Source organism: Stegostoma tigrinum, chromosome 5 (genome assembly GCF_030684315.1).
Source record: "Stegostoma tigrinum isolate sSteTig4 chromosome 5, sSteTig4.hap1, whole genome shotgun sequence".
NCBI classification, from domain to species: domain Eukaryota; kingdom Metazoa; phylum Chordata; class Chondrichthyes; order Orectolobiformes; family Stegostomatidae; genus Stegostoma; species Stegostoma tigrinum.
The window spans coordinates 90,743,099-90,766,050 of NC_081358.1; the positions used below are offsets into that span (position 1 = coordinate 90,743,099).

Consider the following 22,952-nt stretch of genomic DNA (forward strand, 5'->3'; position numbering starts at 1 on the left):
ATGTTAAGAGGGCTGAGGCCTTTGCTTGTGTCCAGTACCTTCAGTAAATTCTTCATATCACATGGAGTGGATCAAATTATTGTTGTTATTGAATTTTTAAAAAGTCTCTTCCTCTAGTTAGTTGTTTTAATTGCCTACTACCGTTCACAACTGTGTGTTTGATTTGAACCATGGTATGAAATCGCTTAGCTTTGTCAAACTCGCTGGTTCTGTTTGACTTGCAGATGAGTCATTATAGGTTTGAATCAAAGCTTCCAACATTGTAAAATACCTCCCTCCAAAGTTACAATCTGAACTTGCCCATGGAGCTTGTATCCTAATGCCAAATGCAATTTTATTGTGTAAAATTACAATAACTTATATATACATTACCCTTTGAATTCTGTTGACTTCCAAAAGTACTTCACAGAGGTGACAGAGATTGGATAGTAATAGTTGAGTCAGAGAATATAACTGAAAATATTGATAAAAATGTAGATTTTGAGGAGATTTTTAAAGCTAAGAAAACAATTATTTTTATTTCACTATACTGTGGGTCAGGAACCTCTTTTCAAGGAGATATATAGGGGTTGATTTTTGTAAACCAGATGGAAAGATGTATTCACAGAACCTACTTAAATAGATGACTGGTCATCTTTTACTGGCAGCCTTATTGCGACTACTTAGCTGAGCTCCAAGATTGGAAAATTCATTCAGTTGTATTGGAGTGATAATTTTGTTTGATTGACATCTTTATTACCCATGGCAACCTGAATCTTTTTAAGAGTTTCTTTCAATATCTAAGTATTTATTTATATAAGACCAATAGATGTGATTATGGATTTTTTAGTCACTGATGCTATGAATATTTTATGAGAAATGATGAGAGACAAGTTATTTCAAAGACAATGTTGAAAAGTGTTTTGTCCCTTGGTTTCTGACTAAGGACTATGGATCCGCAATAGTTCACAACTCCTATGAGGTGCCATGATCTATTAACAGAACACACTCACTGTCATCAAATTTGTCGGAATGTCTGAAATGCCTCACAATGGACCCATCAAGCGTAAAAGTGACATTGAGCTCACTGGCTGCATAATTATCCCATGCTGGCAAAAGTAGGTGAAAATAAGAATGGAGTTAGGAATACAGGAATCATGCCCTGCTCATCACTTCTAAAGACCCCCTGATCCATTCCAACTCCAAGGTGGGCCAGGCCATAAACTTAAGCATTTCTATAATATTGGAACACTAGTTGCTATCGATCAGAATTTCAGTCAACTAGTTTACTTACTAAGTTTAAAGGAATCAATAGATGTAATTTGTTATTAGGTCATAATTTGTAACTGAATTTGTGAAAATATCTAAATGGATTGTAACTTTATTGACATCTTGTTACAGGGTCAATCTTGTGCCTAACACTCTACAAGGAAATATCTTTCCTCCTACTCTGATTGTTTCCTACAAAAGTATTAAAATCCAAGATCCAGATCAACAGTCTGTTGCAGTAAGAAAAAGTTCCACTTTAAAAATATTTAAGGAATAAAATGTAAATGAACAAATTTGACTGTTTCTCACTGTGGCTCAATTTTGTGGCCAGCAACAAGACAATAACACTCGGCACTGACCTCAGAGAAAGCTGCGTACCAAAAGCAATCTCTTTTACCCTTCCAGTGTTAATTTGAATCTGACATCAAATCAAGGAGGATTATCAAGCATCCAGAATAGTGATCTCATCAAGCAGGATGACCAACCAAATTCATTCAAGTATTCTCATACACAACAAACCATGAAGTAAAATGCACTGAATCCCCACAGTGTAGAAACAGGCCATTCAGCCCAACAAGTCTGCACGGTCCCTCAGAAGAGCTTCCCACCCAGACCCATACCCCTACCTTTTCCCTTTAATCCAGCATGTCCCATGTCTAATCAACCTAATTTACACATTCATGGACAGTACGGGCAATTTAGCATGGCCAATCCAACTAACCTGCACATCTTTGGACCATGGGAGGAAGCCAGAGCACCCAGAGGAATCCCATGCAGACATGGGGAAAATATGCAAACTCCACACAGACAGTAGCCCAAGTATGGAGTCAAACCCAGGTCCCTGGTGCTATGAGGCAGCAGTGCTAACTGCTGAGCCACTGTCCTGTGAATATGAGCCATACAGAGCAGCACAAGAGAAGGGCTTATTTGATAAAACCCCAATTCTTACTAAGGAGTTAGTGAACCTTATGTACAGGGATTTTGTTCTTTTTTGGATTCTAAAAATCAGTTTTCTGTAAAAATACCCAATAGATGTTTTGATCTTCTCATCATCTTCTTGCAAGAGTAAACCACCAATACCTACATAACTCGCATCAATAGCCACTTTAAATGGCTTTGCACAGTTAGATGTGACTAACACTGGCCAGTGGTTAACAAACTTGCAGGCTGTCAAATGCATGCTGACAGTCCTTGCCCACGGAAATTTTCTGCACTTCTTAAACAAGTCAATCAGTGGTGCAATCACACTACTAAAATTCTGTATGAACATCCAATAAAAACCACTCAATCCCAGAAATCGTAGTACTTCTGTCTTCACCAATGGCATAGGAAACTCACCAATAATCTTTGTTTTCATATCCATGGGGCTATTCGACCACGTCCAATGACACTTGAGCCCGTCTCCCAAATTTAATCATACAGTTGCGATACATTGCTGAAAATGTGCATTCCATATGTCACTAAAATTCACCAGATGGTTGATATACACCATACCATTGGATAGTCCTGAAACTACCTTATTGGTTAGTCTTTGAAATGTGGCTAGTGCATTTTTCATAACAAATGGCATCACTTTAAACTGGTACAGTGCATTTGGTGTCATGAAAGCCAATATTTCCTTTTTTTTGGATAAAGGTAGTAACCTTTGAATAAGCCTGGCTGAGAAATACAAGTTGCTAGTCCCACCTTCTCAGTCCACTCTTCCAAACGTGGAATAGGATATGACTTGGATTTTGTAACTGCATTGTCTTTACTACAGTCCACACATAATCATTGAGTACCGTCTAGTTTTTGTTTCATTACTTTGGTGAGCTCCATTAGCTGCAACTCACTTATATTGTATTCACCTTGAGCATTGTGTTCAATCTTTTTTTTGAACCTCTGTTTCCTTTAGATGTTAGGTCTATAAGGATTTTGCTTACTTGAAAGGACATTTCCTACAACTACATCATGCATTATTAAATGAATGCTTCCCAGCTTATTCCCACATATCTCCCCATGTAATTGTAATAACTCATTCCCGTCATTTTGATTTTCCTCTGAGAGTTAACTCAATAATATATCCCAATCTTTGGGAACTTCCTCATTGTTCAATTTAATATGAAGAAAGTCCAATTCGGAATTATCTGAACTTAGTCCTCCACTTTGTGTTGCAACCAGTAACATTTTCTTATTCTGATTCCCTTCCCTATCAAAATACCTTTTGAGCATATTCATATGACACACTCTGTGAGATTTCTTTCTATCTTGCATGTTCAACAAATAATTCACTTCACTCAAATTCTTTTGATTAAAAAAGGCCCTTGCCTTTAAAGGTTCACTGGAGTAACACTTACACTCTATCACCACCAGCAAATTTACAAATTTTTAATTTTGTGTCGACTTCCTGTTTCACCACATGTTGTGCTGCTTTTAAATGCTGTCTGGCCAACTCACCCACTCTATTTAATCTCTCTCTAAAATTTACATGTCGTCCAAATACCTGGTCTCTGAACTCTGATTCACCAATTATCCTTAATTAATTTCAGTGGTCCTCTCACCACATGACCAAAAACTAATTCAAATGGACTGCTCTCTGATGAAGGGTCTAAGCCCGAAACGTCAGCTTTTGTGCTCCTGAGATGCTGCTTGGCCTGCTGTGTTCATCCAGCCTCACATTTTATTATCTTCAAATGGACTGAATTTAGTTGATTCATTAGGTGCATCTTGAATTGCAGAAAGTGCAAATGGAATTCCGTTATCCCAAATCTCTGGATAATCTTGACCATAAGCCTTCAACATGGCCTTTAAAGTTTGAGGCCACCGTTGCAATGTTCCCTGCGATTCTGAATGGTACACAGTGGATTTGAATTATGTTATTCCTAAGCTATCCATAACCTCCATGAACAATTTTGATGTAAAAGTTGGTCCTTGATATGATTGTATCATTGTGAGTCGTCCATATCTAGTATTACAATACTATGTAATGGAATGGCGTCTGGTAATCTAGTCAACACATCCATTATAGTCGAAAAATACTGATTCCACTTTTTGTTTTACATAGTTGTCCTAAGCAATCAATTAAGACCCTTCTAAAACGTTCATCAAATGCAGGAAGTGATAATAAGGGTGCTGATTTAATCATTGCTTGAGGTTTTCCAATTACCTGACACGTATGACATTTCAGGCAAAAGTCAACCACATCCTTATGCTGTCCTGGCCAATAAAAATGTTTTTGTATTTTGGCTTGAGTTTTCCTTATTCCCAAACGACCTCCTACTGGTAATTCATGTGCCACCTACAACACTTAATTTCTGTAACCCACTGGATATACAACTTAATGAACCTCTGTCCATTTTCATCTGCCTGAATATGTGATGGTCTCCATTTTCTCATCAAGACTTCATCTTTAAGATAGTAACATTCTGGGGTACACTCAGATTCTTTGTCTGTGTATTCTTTTGATATAACTACTTTAGTTTTTCATCTTTCTGTTGTAATTCAGCTAATTTCTCTGAAGCAAAAATATCCACTTTGTCCTCCATCTGTTCTTTTTTCTCAACTATTTGATCAAACATATTTTCTGATCATTGAACTTCAACTTCCTTACCTTAATAGCTGATTTCTCCTCCTGCTTCAGTCTGTGGCTTTGTGACCTTGTAACCACACAGTCAGGAAAAGTTCCAGAATATACACCTAGTTGCCTGATTTTCCACTGGCTTTTCAACTACATTAGGCATCACTTACACCTGCGATTCAGCTATGTCATTACCAAGGATACACTATACTTTTTGAATTGAGAATTTCTTTATTATTCCTACCACCACATCCCTACTTTTCACCAGGCTATCCAACCTCACTTTATATAATGGAACAATGCTGTTCTTGCCATGAATTAAACATAATACTAACTTTCTGGCAAAGGTCCTTCCGAATTACATATCTCCCCATCAAAGATTGACTTCCTCCTGCATCTCTTAAAATTTTAATTTCTTTACCTACTCTTCCAGATCTACATGAATAAACCATACCCATACAAGTAAATTCATTAAAGAGATCTCGCACTTCCTTCTCAACCAACCCCTGATCAGATTGTACATTCTTCTGCAACTTTTTAGCTTCCACTGTGCTATATTTTACCACTTAAACAAAACTCACTGGCCAATCTTGTTTTCCCACATCCATCTTCTCCGTGCTTTTGCTAAACCAGCAACACTGCAACTTCATGTGGCCTACTTTATTACAGTAAAAGCACCTGAGCTTTTTGCTTCTCTTTCACCCTCCTGTTTCCCCCTCATGGATTTCCTTTTACCCTGTGGTAAGCTATTTTTACTATCTTAAATGTGACCTCCTTTTCCCTTATCACCTGAGGATTTTTCTTTTCTGAATTTCTATCCCTCACACTGAAATTTTTGTTGGAAGCCAAACTTTAACTTATGAACAAACTCATAATCATCGACCATTTTAGCTGCTAATCTCACAATCTTAACTTTGATAACAAAGTGTGAAGCTGGATGAACACTGCAGGCCAAGCAGAACAAAAGCTGACGTTTCGGGCTGCCCGTCAGCCTTTGTGCTCCTGAGATGCTGCTTGGCCTGCTGTGTTCATCAAGCTTCACACTTTGTTATCTAGGATTCTCCAGCATCTGCAGTTCCCATTATCTCTGATCACAGTCTTAACTTTGCCCTGTTCTCACAACATCAGGAAGTGAATTTTTGAACTCCTGCAAAATTATTGTCTCATAAAACTACCATATGTTTTATCTATTTTCAAGGCTTTTACTTACCTATCAAAATTACCTTATTTGATCATTTCAAACTCTGTGTGTTTGACCAGATTGCCCCCTGAGATTAGTAAAATGTTTTCTGTAGGCTGCTGGTACTTGGTTCGTATGCACTTACAGTGGTATTTTTAATCTCATCATGCTCCCCAGATAACTCCTGTGATAGTGATGCAAATACCTCATGAGCTCTACTTATGAACTTGTTTAGATCAGTAATACCCACACGACCACCAGCCATTTCATTTGTTTAGCCACTTTGTCAAATGAAATGAAGTGGAAAAGGCCTTCTTGTACAACTTAGGCAATGCTTGGACACATTTAAACAGATCAACCCCAGGCCTTTGGCTATGATGGGATTGCTGTCCATCACTGACTTCATCGTTACTGCTAATTTTCACCTCTACCTCTACCATTTGAAATTGACTTTGAGTTTTCAGTTACAACCTCAGATGTTCAAAAATTTTCTCTTTCTTTCTTCTGCTAGGGCCATCCTTTCCTCCTCTTTTCCACTGCTTTTAATTGTAATTCAAACTGTTTCATTTCCTTTTCTCTTTCTTATCAGGGTTTTTTTCCCTCTTTTTCCCTCACCATTTCCTCTAATTCAAGTTGCTTCATTTGCAACCGAATTTTAGCAATCTCCAATGATTCTGCTGCATTCCTGGCAATTATAGATGCCGCACTATTGCCACAATTATTCCCCCTTTCCTCACAGACAAAGGCATCTCCAACTTCAACTTGTTTGTCAGTTCTGAAAGTTTTGCTCGCTCACTTTCAGTAAAACACCCAAAGTGACTTCTTCCATCCCCAAGAAACTCTTAGTGACTGAAAGAGCCAATATTACACAAGGCACACCCTGTTAAAAACCAACTAAATGCAGCACCTAGAAGAAAAAAAATACACACTTCTCACTGCCTTTGAGTCCAATAATCCTAAACTCAACCTGGAATTAGAGAATTTGATCCTAACAAGAGCCCCCAATCTGTTATGGATCAGACCAAAACCCCTTAAAACATGTCAATGAGATAGCCTTCACCCTAACTTTTCTTATTTTAAAGGCGAGTACCAGGTGGTGTGATCCAGATACAATTCAGTTGGCCAAACTATCAGCGCTTGAAGCAAAACACATTTTATTCATATGCTGTAGTTAAAATAAGACAAAATAAAAAGCAAAATAATTGGCTTAGCTGTAATTCTGTTGAAATACTTAACAAAATAATAAACTTCTCATCAGCTGCTCCAATGTAGTGATATCCAACAAGCACACCCATGACAAAGACAAATTCAGTAACAGATTGGCTCACATGCAGGTCTAGCAGCAGGAAGAGAACCCAAGCTTTTAGATGTAAAAGAGAGGGAATTAAGAGCTTCCCAATCCAGCTTCAAGACCCCAGAAACTGCTCCTGAAGGCTAAAAGTAAATGTCCTGGTTCTGGGGGAGCTTGATTCCATTCATTTAGGCTGCTTCTGTTGTTACAACTTTATATATTAAAAAAAAGACCTAATAAGCTGTTTACTTTATTGGCTTTGGAGCAGACTGTTCACCCCTCCGTCTCAACATTTCTTCACAATAAAAAGGGACAAAATACACCTCTTAAAGTTACAGTATCATAGTGTGAATATATGTACTATTACAGGTCTTGTACAAAGTTAATACTCTAACAACATGTTTCTGTATAATACTTTTAATGTAGTAAAATGCCAAAAGGTACTTTTAGGAGCATTATAGGAATGTACAGATTTACATGCAATGAAGTGTAAGCTGTGCTTCCTCTGTGTCCTGACATGTACATGAATTATAAAAGGCCTGTATGCAAGTACAGCAAGAAGGCAAAGGAAATGTTGGCCTTTATTGAAAAGAGGATGAAGTTTAAAAGTAAGAGAAGTGTAGCTAACGGGTATGCAGGGCATTGTTCAGATCTCACGAAGTGTGAGTTATGCGCAGTTCTGATCACTCCAGTTAGGTTGGGAAATATTTATATTGGAAGCAATTCAGTCAATGTTGCCTAAACTGTTTCCTGGGATGAAGGAGTTGTCCTATGAGGAAAGATTGTGGAGGTTGGACTAAATGCATTGAAATTTAGAAAAATGAGGGGGGATCGTAATAATAAAAAATAAGATTCTGTAGTGCTTTGACAGGATAGCTGCAAAACAGATGTTTCACTTCATGGGGAATCTAGAATAAAGAGGCATTGTTTAAAAATAGAGGTTCTATCATTTCTGATGGAGATGAGCGGCGGAGACTGGGTCATTGTCCGGAGTGTCTTAAATTTTTGATCATCAAGTTTTATGGGGACAGGCTGGAAAATGGAATTAAAGCCATTATCAAACTCTGGTGAAGCAGCTCAGAGAACTGAATGTCCTAATACTGCTCCTATTTCTTATTTTATGAAGTTCATTAATATTGGTCCATTTAGCAGATATGTGCAAAAGCCATTCCCAGAATTCTGACCATCCACATCAAACACAAATAATTGGCATCTGAATTTGGTACTTAGGATTTTAAGTTGTGCACAATTAGCTTGAAACAAACTTTGGATGCTGTATTTGATATGTTTTCCTTTTATACACAACAGATATCTTTTTCAGTTGAATATGAAATGGACTTGTCTGCAGCTTATCAAAATACACAGGTAAATTTCAGTTTGAAAGAATTGTTGTTATTTCAGCTAAAGATTCACCTTAACAAGCAACAGTTTTTTCTTGTTACTGAAACTTTAATCATGATAATCACAGTTGTTTATGGTCTGCAATAAACCTTATCATTAATTAACTCGGTGGTGTTCAAAGTGAAGGTAATTGAAGTAATAAAAAATCTGAAAGTGGAAAAGAATGAGACATGACCTTTACAGTGTATGTGAGCTACAAATTTGTCCAACAGATACAAAGATCAGATGACCATTATAAACCAATAACCAGGGTTTGGATTAAAATACAAAGTACATAGAACATAGAACATTACAGCACAGTACAGGCCCTTCGGCCCTCGATGTTGTGCTGACCTGTCATACCAATCTGAAGCCCATCTAACCTACACTATTCCATGTACGTCCATATGCTTGACCAATGACAACTTAAATGTACTTAAAGTTGGCGAATCTACTACCGTTGCAGGCAAAGTGTTCCATTCCCTTACTACTCTCTGAGTAAAGAAACTACCTCTGACATCTGTCCTATATCTTTCACCCCTCAATTTAAAGCTATGCCCCCTCGTGCTCGCCGTGACCATCCTAGGAAAATGGCTCTCCCTACCCACCCTATCTAACCCTTTGATTATCTTATATGTCTCAATTAAGCCACATCTCAACCTTCTTCTCTCTAACAAAAACAGCCTCAAGTCCCTCAGCCTTTCCTCATAAGACCTTCCCTCCATACCAGGCAACATCCTAGTAAATCTCCTCTGCACCTTTCCAAAGCTTCCACGTCCTTCTTATAATGCGGTGACCAGAACTGTACGCAATACTCCAAGTGCAGCTGCACCAGAGTTTTGTACACCTGCAGCATAACCTCACGGTGCCGGAATTCAATCCCCCTATTAATAAAAGCTAAAACACTGTATGCCTTCTTAACAAATCTGTCAACCTGGGTGGCAGCTTTCAAGGATCTGTGTACATGGACACCGAGATCTCTCTGCTCATCTACACTATCAAGAATCTTACCATTAGCCCAGTACTTTGCATTCCGGTTACTCCTACCAAAGTGCATCATCTCACACTTGTCCGCATTAAACTCCATTTGCCACCTCTCAGTCCAGCTCTGCAGCTTATCTATGCCTCTCTGTAACCTACAACATCCTTCATCACTATCCACAACTCCACCGACCTTAGTGTCATCTGCAAATTTACTAACCCATCCTTCTACACTCTCATCCAGGTCGTTTATAAAAATGACAAACAGCAGTGGATCCAACACCGACCCTTGCAGTACACCACTAGTAACTGGTCTCCAGGTTGAACATTTCCCATCAACTACCACGCTCTGTCTTCTTTCAGCAAGCCAATTTCTGATCCAAACTGCTATATCTCCCACAATCCCATTCCTCTGCATTTTGTACAATAGCCTACTGTGGGGAACCTTATCGAACGCCTTGCTGAAATCCATATACACCACATCAACTGGTTTACTCTCATCTACCTGTTTGGTCACCTTCTCAAAGAACTCAATAAGGTTTGTGAGGTACAACCTACCCTTCACAAAACCATGCTGACTATCCCTAATCAAATTATTCTTTTCTAGATGATTATAAATCCTATCTCTTATAACCTTTTCCAAAACTTTACCAACAACTGAGGTAAGGCTCACTGGTCTATAATTACCAGGGTTGTCTCTACTCCCCTTCTTGAACAGGGGAACCACATTTGCTATCCTCCAGTCATCTGGCACTATTCCTGTAGACAATGAGGAGTTAAAGATCAATGCCAAAGGCTCGGCAATCTCCTCCCTGGCTTCCCAGAGGATCCGAGGATAAATCCCATCCGGCCCAGGGGGCTTATCTATCTTCACCCTCTGAAGGATTTCTAGTACCTCTTCCTTGTGAACCTCAATCCCACCTAGTCTAGTAGCCTGTATCTCAGTATTCTCTTCGACAACATTGTCGTTTTCTAGAGTGAATACTGTCGAAAAATTTTCATTTAGTGCTTCCCTTATCTCATCTGACTTCACACACAACTTCCCACTTCTATCCTTGATTGGCCCTAATCTTACTCTCGTCATTCTTTTATTCCTTAAATACCTATAGAAAGCCCTAGGGATTACCCTGATCCTATCCGCCAACAACTTCTCATGTCTCCTCCTGGGTCTTCTGAGCTCTCCCTTTAGGTCTTTCCTGGCTACCTTGTAACCCTCAAGCGCTTTAACTGAGCCTTCACATCTCATCCTAACATAAGCCTTCTTCTTCCTCTTGACCAGAGATTCCACTTCCTTCTTAAAACACGGCTCCCACACTCTACAGCTTCCTCCCTGCCTGACAGGCACATACTTATCTAGGACACACAGGAGCTTTTCCTTGAATAAGCTCCACATTTCTAATGTGCCCATCCCCTGCAGTTTCCTTCCCCATCCTATGCTCCCTAATTCTTGCCTAATCTCATCGTAATTGCTTTTCCCCCAGCTATGACTCTTGCCCGGTGGTATACACCTATCCGTTTCCATCACTAAAGTAAACATAACAGAATTGTGATCGCTATCACCAAAGTGCTCACCTACTTCCAAATCTAACACCTGGCCGGGCTCATTGCCCAGTACCAAATCTAATGTGGCTTCACCCCTTGTTGGCCTGTCTACGTACTGTGTCCGGAAGCCCTCCTGCACACACTGGACAAAAACTGACCCATTAATAGTACTCAAACTATAGTGTTCCCAGTCAATACTTGGAAAGTTGAAGGCCCCCATGACAACCACCCTGTCTCTCTCACTCCTATGGAGAATCATCTTTGCTATCCTTTCCTCTACATATCTGGGACTATTCGGAGCCCTATAGAAAACTCCCAACAGGGTGACCTCTCCTTTCCTGCTTCTAACCTCAGCCCATACTACCTCAGTTGACGAGTCCCCAAACATCCTTTCTGCAACTGTAATACTGTCCTTGACCAACAATGCCACACCTCCCCCTCTTTTACCATCTTCTCTGTTCTTACTAAAACTGGAGTACTGGAGAAACTCAGCAGGACTATCAGAAAAACAGAGTTAACTTCTCAAGACTAAATATAATTCATCTTCCAAGCCCACAAGATGCTGCCAGGCATGCAACACAGCCATCAGGACTCAATCTCTTTGTTTTAGAAAACAGTGTGAATTTCTCTTATACTGTCCACTGCTATCACTAGATGCCACTTTGCGCCACCCCCTCCTCTTTCAGGTACCACAGAGCCAATATCAGAGCCAAGTATGTCCAGCACACACAAAAAAAGGGCAAATTCAACCTGGCCAGGTACTGGCCCATCTGTCTATACTCTATTGTAAGTAATGTGATGGAAGGTGTCACCAACAATGCAATTAAACAGCACCTGCTTAGCAACAGCCTGCTCACTGACTGCCAGTTAAGGTTCCACTGAAACTATATTGCTCGAGATCTCATTACAGCCTTGGTTCAAAGATGGGCTAAATAATTAAATTCCAAGATGAGGTGGGAGCTATAGCCCTTGACATCAAGGCTGCATTTGACCGACTGCGGCATCAAGGAGCCCTACCAAATCTGAAATCATTGTGACTCAAGAGACAAACTCTCTGCTGTTTGGTGTAATACCTGACACAGAGGAAGATGGAGGTATGCCATCTCAGCTCCAGGTCATCTCTGCAGGAGTTCTTCAGGGTAGTTCCTTGGAGTTTCTAGGTCCAACCGTCTTCAGCTACTTCATCAATGACCTTCCCTCCATCATAAGGTCAGAATTGGGAATGTTCGCCAATGGTTGCATATTGTTCAGCACCATTCACGACTCCTCAGACACTGAAGCACGTCAAATAGAACAACAATTGGACCTGACAAGTAGCAAATAACATACATGCCACAAAAATGCCAGGGCATAGCCATTTCTAATAAGAGACATCTAATTACCTCCACTTGACATTCAGTGGTGCTACTATCAGTCTCAACTTCCTGGGGGTTACCGTTAATCAGAAACTCAACCGACTTGCCACATAAATGCAGTTGCTACAAGAACAACTTAAAGGCTAGGAATACTGCAGCAAGTAATTCACCTCCTGACTTCCCAAAGCTTGTCCACTATCTACAAGGCACAACTCAGAAGTATGGTGAAACAATCGCTATTTGCCTAGAGGAGTGCAACTCCAATAGCTCAAGAAGCTTGATAACCATCCAGGACAAAGCAGTCTGCTTGATTGGCACTACATCCACAAGCCTTGTACTCTCTCCACCATCGATGCTCTGTAGCAGCACTCATCAAATATCCTTAGACAGCATTTCCAAGCCCATGACCACTTCCATCTAGAAGTACAAGAGTAGCAGATACCGGAAAACAACTGAAAGTTTTCCTCCAAGCCACTCCCCTTCCTCATTTAGAAATATATAACTGTTCCTTCAGTGTTGTTGGGTCAAAACCCTGGAATTTCTTTCCTAAGGGCACTGTGGATCACATGGATGGCAGCGATTTAAGAAGGCAGCTCACCACTATCTTCTCAAGGGCAACTAGGAATGGGCAATAAATGCTGGGCAACCAGTGATACCCACATCCCATGAGTGAATACATAAATAAAAGTTGGCTCATGCACCCTGAAGCCTCCACTCTCATCCAAACTAGGCAAAAAGTCTCAAATCTTTTGGATAACTGTAAAAGCTGAGGCTCCAACCCCCTGGTTCCTTGTACCTGTCTCACTTGAAGTCACACCGTCCTATCCCTGACAACTGGCCAAATCAAATTACTATGTTTGATTATCATTTCACTGTTCATTCCACAGGTAAAGGAATAATCACAAAGACCAGTGGCATCATGCCACAGTGCTGCTAGGGTATCTGCCAGTGTATTGAATGTTAGAACAATACATGGCGCAGAACAGGCCCTTCAGCCCTGGATGAAATGTTCTTTGCCTCTTATCCAAAGATATCCTGTTTCTGAAAACCTCAAAGGGCAGCACCTGTGTCCTAAAGAGTAGGGCTCAGTATATTTTGCAGTTCCTCACACACTATCCAATTGTAACTCTCTCCATAAGCAGCATTTGCACACTTAAATGTGTGAGTCATCAAGGGAACAACCAACAATGAGTCCAGTGACACTTGTCAAAACTGGACGCAGCTAGGAAATGTTGGCATTTATGCTGATGACAGGGAAGAGGAGCGATATGAATGAATGGAGACAGTGTCCAGCGAGAAAAACAAGGAAAGCAGACAAAGGGATTGTTGATAGAAAGTCAGGGAAGAAGAGAAATTGAATAGTTGCTATGAGTTGCTGAATATGGGCTGGCTGTGCTAGATGTTCTCGTACCCTTTAAGGACTTCATTGTTTCGGGCCTCAGTAATAGCCACCTCTTTTCTCAGTCAAAGATTCTCTTTTACCATAGTGTCGAACCAGGAGCTTCAACCAAGGATAAATGGAATTTATTTAGATACAAGGAACCTGAAGAATATGATAGACAAACCTGGGGTACAGATAGGCATGTAAGACTACGATTTTATAGCTATTGCTGAAAGATGTCAGTAGTGGAGTTCAGCATTCCTTGTTATAGGGTATTTAGTGAGATAGAGATGGGGATAAAAGAGGAAAAGATTCACAGCGACAAGATCTACAAGCATTTAGAGGCAAATGGACTGATTAATGATAAACAACAGGGTTTTTTTTGCGGGGCAAGTCGTGCCTCACTAACTTGATTGTGATTTTTGAGGAGCTGACAAAGATTCATTGATGAGGGAAAAATGGTTGATGTTGTCTACATGGACTTCAGTAAAGCCTTTGACAAAGTCCCACATGAAAGACTGTTACGAAAGGTGAAGTCACATGGTATCAGGGATGAGCTGGCAAAATGGATACAGAACTGGCCTAATCATAGGAAACAGAGGGTATTGGTGGCAGGAAGCGTTTGGAAATGGAGGACGGTGACTAGTGGTGTTCCACAGGGGTCGGTGCAGGGACTCTGCTGTTCGTGATCTACATAAATGTTTCAAAGGAAAACACGGTCTCATTAGTACATTTGCAGATGATACAAAAATTGGTGGTGTTGCAGATACTGAGGAGGATTGTCAGAGGATATGGCATGATGTAGATCATTTGGAGGCATGGGCAGAAAAATGGCAGATAGCATTTAACCCAGCCAAATGTGAAGTGATGCATTTTGGAATGTTGAGTACATGTGGAAATTTTACATTGAATGGCAGAATCCTTAGGTCAAGTTATGCTGCAGCTTTATAGAACTTTAGTTCGGCCACTCTTGCAGAATTGGGTACAGTTCTGGTCACTGGCCTACCAGAATGATTTGGAGAAAGATGTTGCCTGGTATTGGGATTTTAGCTATGAAGAAAGGTTGGATAGACTGAGTTATTTTTTCACTGGAACACAGGAGGCTGAGGGGGCAACCTGACAGAAGTTCATAAGATTGTGAGTGGCAATGGTAGAGTGGAATGTATGATGCTTTTTCCAAGGGTGGAGTGGAGGGGTCAATTACTAGGGGACACAGGTTCAAGGTGCAAGGAGGAGAGGGGGGAAGTTTGAAAGATTTTTCACACAAAGAATGGTGAGTGCCTGGAACATGCTGGCAGAGGAGGTGGTGGAAGCAGATCCAATAGCAGCATTCAAGAACTACCTGGATGAATACGTGAACAGGGAGGGAATAGAAGGATATTGATTCCATAAGTTTTAATAAGGAAAGATAAAATGTAACTGCGCAGGCTCAAAAGGCCACAGGACCTGTTCTTGTGCTGCATTGTTCTTTGTTCTTAGGATAGTGAGGAGCGAAGATATCTTGGAAGAATCATCAAATTTTGCCATGTGGGTAGAAGTAAGAAGCACACAAGGGGCATACACACTTTTGCGTGTTTATATTGGCTTCCAATCAGTCAGGGAGTCATAGAAAATCAAACATGTAATCAAATTTCAGGGGACTATAAGAATATTAAAGCAGTAATAGAAGGGGATTTTAACCATCCAATATTTACCGAGATAGTTCTGAAGTGCAAGGTAGGGAGTGAGCAAAGCTCATAAATTTCATCCTGAAGAATCTCTTTAGCCACAATGTAGAAATCTCAAAAAGATCAGGGCAGTTCTTAACCCAACATTCAGAAATGAGCCCAGACAGGTTGAGGGCATATCTATGGTGCAGAAACCTGGAGATAGTGGCTGTAACTCAATTATATTTAGGATAGCTATGAAGGATAAGTATGGGCTAATGAAAGTTCTAAACTGGGAAAGGCTAATTTTACTAAGATAATTCACAATACAATAAGATTCATGGGTGACATGACAAGTTGGATCCAAAATCCAAAAGTAACAAGAGAACTAGTACTCCGTGAATGGCGCGATTTAGGAAGTTCATAGGAACTGAGGGATCTTTGGGCTCTTGTCCACAGATACAAATTAATTGGGTCGTTAAGAAAGCTGAGAGAACACTTGTCCTTACCGGTTGTGGCATGGATTATAAGAGCAAGGAGGTTATGTTGGAACCATACAAAATTTTGTTTAGGCTAGAGCTGGAGTACATTTCTAGTTATCACAGAATAGTAGAACTCTGATTGTACTGGAGGAGATGCAGAGAAGATTCACCTGGATGTTGCCCGAGGTGGAGTATTTTAGCTATAAAGAGAGGCGGGATACACTCAGTTTGCTTTGTTTGGAGCAGAGAGAACTGAAGGGGGACCTGATTGAGGTGTATAAGATTATGAGGGGCAAGGAGAGAGTGGAAAAAGGTAGCTTTCCCCTTAGTTAAGGAGTCAATAACATGTGGGCTTAATCTTATGATGAAAGGCAACAGGTTTAGAAAGGACTTGAATTTGTTTTTCACCCAGAGGGTGGTGGAAATCTTGAATGCACAACCTGGGAGCGTTGTTGAGGAGGGTTACTTCACAACCTTTAAAACGTATTTGGATGAGCACATGAAATCATAGAATCATACAATACAAAAGAGACCCTTTGGTCCATCAAGTCTGCACCAATAAAACTACTCTAAAATCAATGCTGAAGGCACTGGAAAGTGGGACTAGTGCAGATTTTAGAGTAGTTTTATTGATGCAGACTTGATGGACCGAAGGGCCTCTTTTGTATTGTATGATTCTATTATTTTGCCCCCAAATGGCCTGAGAGCAGCCATTTGCAAATAAAACTGCCAGAGCAGTGGAAGGCATTCAAGGATGAAGTAATGAGACTACAGGCAAATATATTCCAGGAAAGAAAAAAGGTGAGACTAAAACCATGGATTTCTGGGTGTCAAGGGTCATAAAACATTAGGATTCTTTTGGCAGATATTGACAGCTCAATCTTGCAGAATCCTCAGAGGAGTGCCGGGGGATCCATTCTAGTTGTTTTTCTTGGAGCATTGAAGATTGAGAGGGAACCTGATAGACCTGGAGTTGAGATGACTGATCTCCAACAACTATATCGGTAAAACATTGTTGATGGAACAGTTAAGTATAATTATGAGGAGAAGAATTATTTCACAATATTTACACTTGGAATACTGTATTGAAATTGATGTGATACTGGTGCTGTTTTGAAGTGGGCAGTTCTTTGCTTCAGCATCACTGGTTCTAGGGTCTGACATAAACACTCTCTACTTTAACTGCTAACCAACACACATTTGTACGGTTTTTCTTGTGCGTGCTGTGGAAGGAATATTTAGAAGTGATTGCCATAATATCAGAATCAGTTGTCAAATTGCTTTTGTTGGCTGCCAATAAACACTGATCAAATTATCTGAATAAAAAATTTATTCACAAAATGCACGGGTTAATCAGACCTGACGGTTAATACATTTAAATTTAAATAATTTGGACCTTTTGGAAGCATATTAGAAATTCTTTGGTAACTATGGTTATCAGCAGGATGTCCTGTCTTTCCTACTAACTATCCAAATTAAAACTTCAGTTCAAGAGTCAAAAGGGCAGATTCTCACAATGCCACCCACTTTTCTTTTATGAAACATTTTGTTCAGAATGCAGCATTTATTTAAAAAAAACTGTTGTACTTGTTAGGCTGACTTAAAAGAGATTTTTGAGAGGCTGATTAGTTAAGTAGTGAATTCAAGTTCCTTTTCTGTTGTTCAACTTCTCTTGAATAACATATCTGATAGTCTTGATCAGACCACCTGAAATTGACAGGGAGATAAAGCAGAACGGAGGGGTAGGTTTTGCACATGGAAAAGGAGGAACTCACTTGCTCAACTACAGTAATAAAAAATCCAGATTCTACAATTTGGATAAATCTGCTCTCAAACTCAGTGATCAAAAATATGTTGATAAAGTGTGATTGGGGAGTTGGGGATCGAGGACAGGTGAGTGAATGCATGATGCAAAGTAGAAGGTAGGATAAACTATTAAAAACTGAAGTCATTGTTTTATGGTTACCTTTTCTCCTGCTTTAGATCGCATTGGGTTTCCTGTGTGGTTTATCAGTGATATACTCTGTATTGAAGACAGCCAGTTGGAGAAGACGAATTGGATATAGAATGATTGATGTTCCAGTAAGTATGCATTTAAGAAGTGATTTTTTTTATTGTGTACTTGTCGTGGGAAAACATAGTAGAATTTGGAGAACTTGTGAATAAATTCCAATTTTCTAATATGTGGAAGCATTGGCAAAGGTGCAGAGGAAATTTACCAGGATGTTGTCTGGAAAGGAGGGAAGGTCTTATGAGGAAAGGTTGAGAGAACTAGGGCTTTTCTAGCGAGTTTTGAGAAGATTTGTAGCTCAGGTTGAGGTTCTGGATGTGAGTTTGCTCGCTGAGCTGGAAGGTTCGTTTTCAGACGTTTCGTCAACATTCTAGGTAACATCATCAGTGAGCCTCCGACGAAGCGCTGGTGTTATGTCCCGCTTTCTATTTATGGGCTTTTCTCTTTAGAACGATGAAGGATGAGAGGTGACTTGATAGAGGTGTACAAAATGATCGAAGCTATAGATAGACAGCCAGAGACTTTTTCCTAGGATGCAGGTAGCTACTATGAGGAGGCATAGTTTTAAAGTGAGTGGAGGTAGATATAGGGGAGACATCAGAGGTAGGCTCTTAATTCAGAGAGTGGTCGGGGCATGGAAAGCATTGCCGGAGAGAGTAGTGGAGTCGGCATCATTACAGGCATTTAAACGGCTATTAGATAGGCATATGGATGATGGTATATGGTGGGGGTGGAGGTTAGATAGACCTTAGGATTAGGGTAAAAGTTCTGCACAACATTGTGAGCCAAAGGGCACGTACTGTTCGATGTTCTGTGTATTTAGGGCATATCCTTATGGAAGGTCAAGTCTCGGAAATTACCTTTAAAATGAAATTAACTTTTTTATTATCTTCACTAATTCAGTTTAAATTTTGTTTGCTCCTTTAATGTTCCTTTAGTGCCACATATCATTACTGAACTGAGAGGGTGGCATGCAAATCAATAACATTCTTGCATAAATACTAAGCAGCTTGTGCATTCCTTATTATTTGTTATATTCATAAATTATGTAAATGAGAATCTGGGTAGGATCACACATAAGTTTGCAGATGACACAAAGACTGGATAGGTGCTTGACAGCGGGGAAGAAGGTGTTAGGTTACACGAAGATAGAAGCTGCTTGGTTAGTTTCTGTGTCTAATACAACCTCTCTCACTAACAGCTGAAGGAATCAGACTCTTAAAACTTGTGTTTTTAAATAATCCTGTTGGACTATAACCTGGTGTTGTGTGATATCTGACCTTGCCCAGCCCAGTGCCAAATTGGCAGCTCCATATCACAAATCCCACAATGGGAAAGTTGAATTCAATTTTTAAAAAGTCTAGAATTAAAAAGCTAATTTAATGTCAACTGTGTAAACGTTTTCAATTATTATAAAAACCTACCTGGATCACTAATGTTGTTTAGGGAAGGAAATCCGCTATGTTTAAACAGTCTGACCTACATGTGACTCCAGATCCCAGCATCATAGTTGTCTGTTAATAAATACTAACCTAGCTAGTGAACCCATATCCCATGAACAAATTTTAAATGAAATTTGGCCTCCAATATGTTTTCTTATGGTGCAGAAATCCCAAATTAGCCAGTATCTTCTCCTGAATTCTGTGATTGTCATGCTTAATACTGATTTCAAAGGGAACCTACTCTTTGGGGACAACCTTAACCTGAAATAAACTAGTCGGCTAGGGTAGATGAGTGGTGGTTTATGTTTTATAAGTCAGTTAGTGTCTGACAGTTAGTGACATCAAAAGGTAAGCTCAGCCATCAAATGTCAAAGACACATCCTGTGAAATGTGAACAAGACTTCTTCCCTATGAGTTCTGCAATGGTGACATTATTTGCCTGCCATTATACAAGTTGATGATAGCAATGGGTGTCTGAAGGTTTCATTTACCTGTATAACCGTGGAACCATGGAAATGATACAGCACAGTCGAGGTCATTTGGCTCATCTTGTCCATGAGGACCTAAAGACACACAGGTGCCCTTTAATTCCGTCTTGCTGCACACGACTCATAGCCCTGCAGCTTACAGTACTTAAGGTGCAGATCCAGGTACTTTTTGAAAGAGTTTAGGGTCTCTGCCTCTGCTGCCAACTCAGAGAATTCCAGATACCTACCACTGTCTGTCGAAAAAAAGTTTTTCCTCACATTCCCTCTAACACTTCTGCCACTTAGCTTAAATCTATGATTCTTGATTTTTGAACTGTCTGCGAATGGAAATAGGTTCCTCCTGTCTCTAACAGTACAGTTGCACACTGTACCTCAATCATATCACCCCTCAGCCTTCTCTGATCCAAGGAAAACAACCCAACACCTCCAGCCTGTCTTCATTGCTACAGTTCTCTATCCTTTACATTAGCCACTACATGACAATTTTTGTGTTGTCTGCAGATTTCCCAATTGCACCCCCACATTCAAGTCCAAATTGTTAATGTATAAAACAAACAGCAGGAGTCCCAACACCCAGCCCTTTGGAGCACCACTTGAAACAACTTTCTATTCACATTGAGCATTACCTTCTATTTTCTATCGTTAAGCCAACTTTGAATCCAATTTGCCACATTATCCTTTACCCCATTGGCTTTTATCTTTTTGACCAGTCTTCCATATGAGACCGAATGCCTTACTAAATCCCATGTAGACAACATTCCTGCACTATCCTCATTAATCCTCCTTGTCACTTCCTGAAAGAATGGCCTTAACAAATCCATTCTGATTTTTCCTGATTAGTCTATGACAATCTAAATGACAGTTTATCTTATCTCTCAGGATTGATTCTAATAATTTGTCTACTACCAAAGTAAGACTAACTAGTCTATAATTATTTGGCATTTCCTTTGTACTTTTTTAAAACAATGGAATTACAATAGCTTTCCTCCAACCCTTTGGCACTGCACCTGTGTCGAGTGAAGATTGGAAACTAATCCTCAGACCATCTGCTATTTCCTCCCTGACCTCCTTTAACATCCTAGGGAAGAATCTATCTGGCAATGAAAAATTATCCACTTTTAAGGATTCCAAGTCCTCTAATACTTCCTGCCTTGTTATGATTATTTTGTCCAATATTTCATACTGCTCCTCTTGGATGACTACATCCAAATCATTTCTTTTTTCGTGAATTCAAAGACAAAAATTTCTTCCCATATCCTCTGCATTTTCACACAGGTACTCTTCTTCATCTCTGATAGGTTCCACCATTTCTTTAACTATCCTTTTGCTTTCTGTATACTGATAAAACATCTGTGGATTTTCCATTATCTTGCTTCCTACTTTTTATGCACCCTCTTTAATTTCCTTATTTATTTTTTAACTTGATTCCTGTACTTTCTATGTTTCTCCAGGCAGTCTGCTGTGTTAAGTTTTTTGTGACTAACATAAGGTCTCTTTTTCTGTTTAATCTTACCTTGTATTTTTCTAAAAAAACTAAGGGTGCCCAGGGGGAGTATCATTCTTATTTTCGGAGGGGACATGTGTGCTTTGAACTCTAAGGATCTCACCCTTTTAGTGCCTCCAAATGGTTTACCACTGAATTATCCTTTAGCAGTCCTGTTTGGTCCACCTCAGCCAAATCACTTCTCCCTAAAATTTGTCCTCCTTCAGTTTAAAACTTTTACGCCTAATTTATCTCTGCCCTTTTATTGTTGTATCCTTGTATTATACAAAATAGTACCAATACCACTGTCTTGTAAAATATGTCAGCAGTGGTGATACTTTAGTTCATCAAAAGTCACGTGCAAGGTGAAGAGAAAAGAAGTCTGAAAAACAAGTCTCGCTTGAAATATTCAATACTTTCAGAATACATAGGGCATGTCACACCTTGCAAATGTAGCAACTAGAAGTAGTAACAGCTCCTGGAAACCTGAAACAGCCAGGAATAGTGAAAAAATATTGATAAAGCTCATGTCGACCAGGCAGATTTTACCAGAGCTGCATAGAAAAAATCCAAATAATAGTCCAGGATACAGTGATAAATATTGGACATCTAAAGTAAGTTCAGTCCGTTATAGGAGGAGTCAAAATTTTTACATTGAAGAAAAATTTCTAAGCTGACACTAATGCAGTGTTATATTGCTGTATTAATCAAACAAACATTATTAAAATTGGTTGAAATTATTGAGAAAAACCGGATTTTATTTGCAAAAAATGACACTCATTAAGAAAGTCATTGAAGCAGTGGTACAATTTGACAAATAAGAGTGAAAAAATGAAGGCAGAAAAATTTAAATCTATGCTTTCAGTAATTCAACTGAAATTACTGCTTCAAGATATTAGAACAGTGTGACGCCATACTTTTCCCAATGTTGAATCATGCAAAATGCTCAGAGAAGCATATCCATATTCTCGGCAGTGTAAAAGGGTGCAAAAATCATCAAGTAGAAGGGAATAAAGTACAAAGTAACAGTCTTCTATATCTTGGGCAAAAAAAATACAAGAATGTCCTAATTCTAAAGCAGTTTAACAATCTTTAAAATATTTTTTCAGCAGAAATTTGAGGATAATCCTGATATATTTGGAAGTTTTCCAAATTTACTTAGTAGAAATTAAAGAAATTTTGAGAAAAAAATAAAATAAGAAGATAGGAATTAAGATTCTTTATTAAAATAAAACATACTCACAAAGCTTTAGTAACATCTTCAGAATACATCAATTAAAAATAATTACAATATTTGAAACAGAAAATATTTTTAAAACTTGCTTAAAAACTAACATCAATACAATTTTACTAATTGTATAAAATAACAAAAGTATCTGCATTAAAAAAAATTAAAAACCCTGCAACAGCTTTCAAGCAAATCATTTAAATAGCAGACACAACAACTGTTAAATGGAATGACAATGGAGAAGGACATTACACTTCC

The 22,952-nt window shown here is 39.3% G+C and overlaps 1 protein-coding gene across 1 annotated transcript in view; it reads left to right on the forward strand.

Annotated features, from left to right (window-relative positions):
- Positions 1–22,952, forward strand: part of tmem67 (transmembrane protein 67) — a 151,494-nt gene that overhangs the window by 85,777 nt on the left and 42,765 nt on the right. The window contains exons 15-17 of the mRNA XM_048529274.1: positions 1,381–1,486; positions 8,584–8,640; positions 18,026–18,124. Of these exons, the coding sequence (XP_048385231.1) occupies positions 1,381–1,486; positions 8,584–8,640; positions 18,026–18,124 (262 nt within the window). The remainder of the gene's footprint in view (positions 1–1,380; positions 1,487–8,583; positions 8,641–18,025; positions 18,125–22,952) is intronic.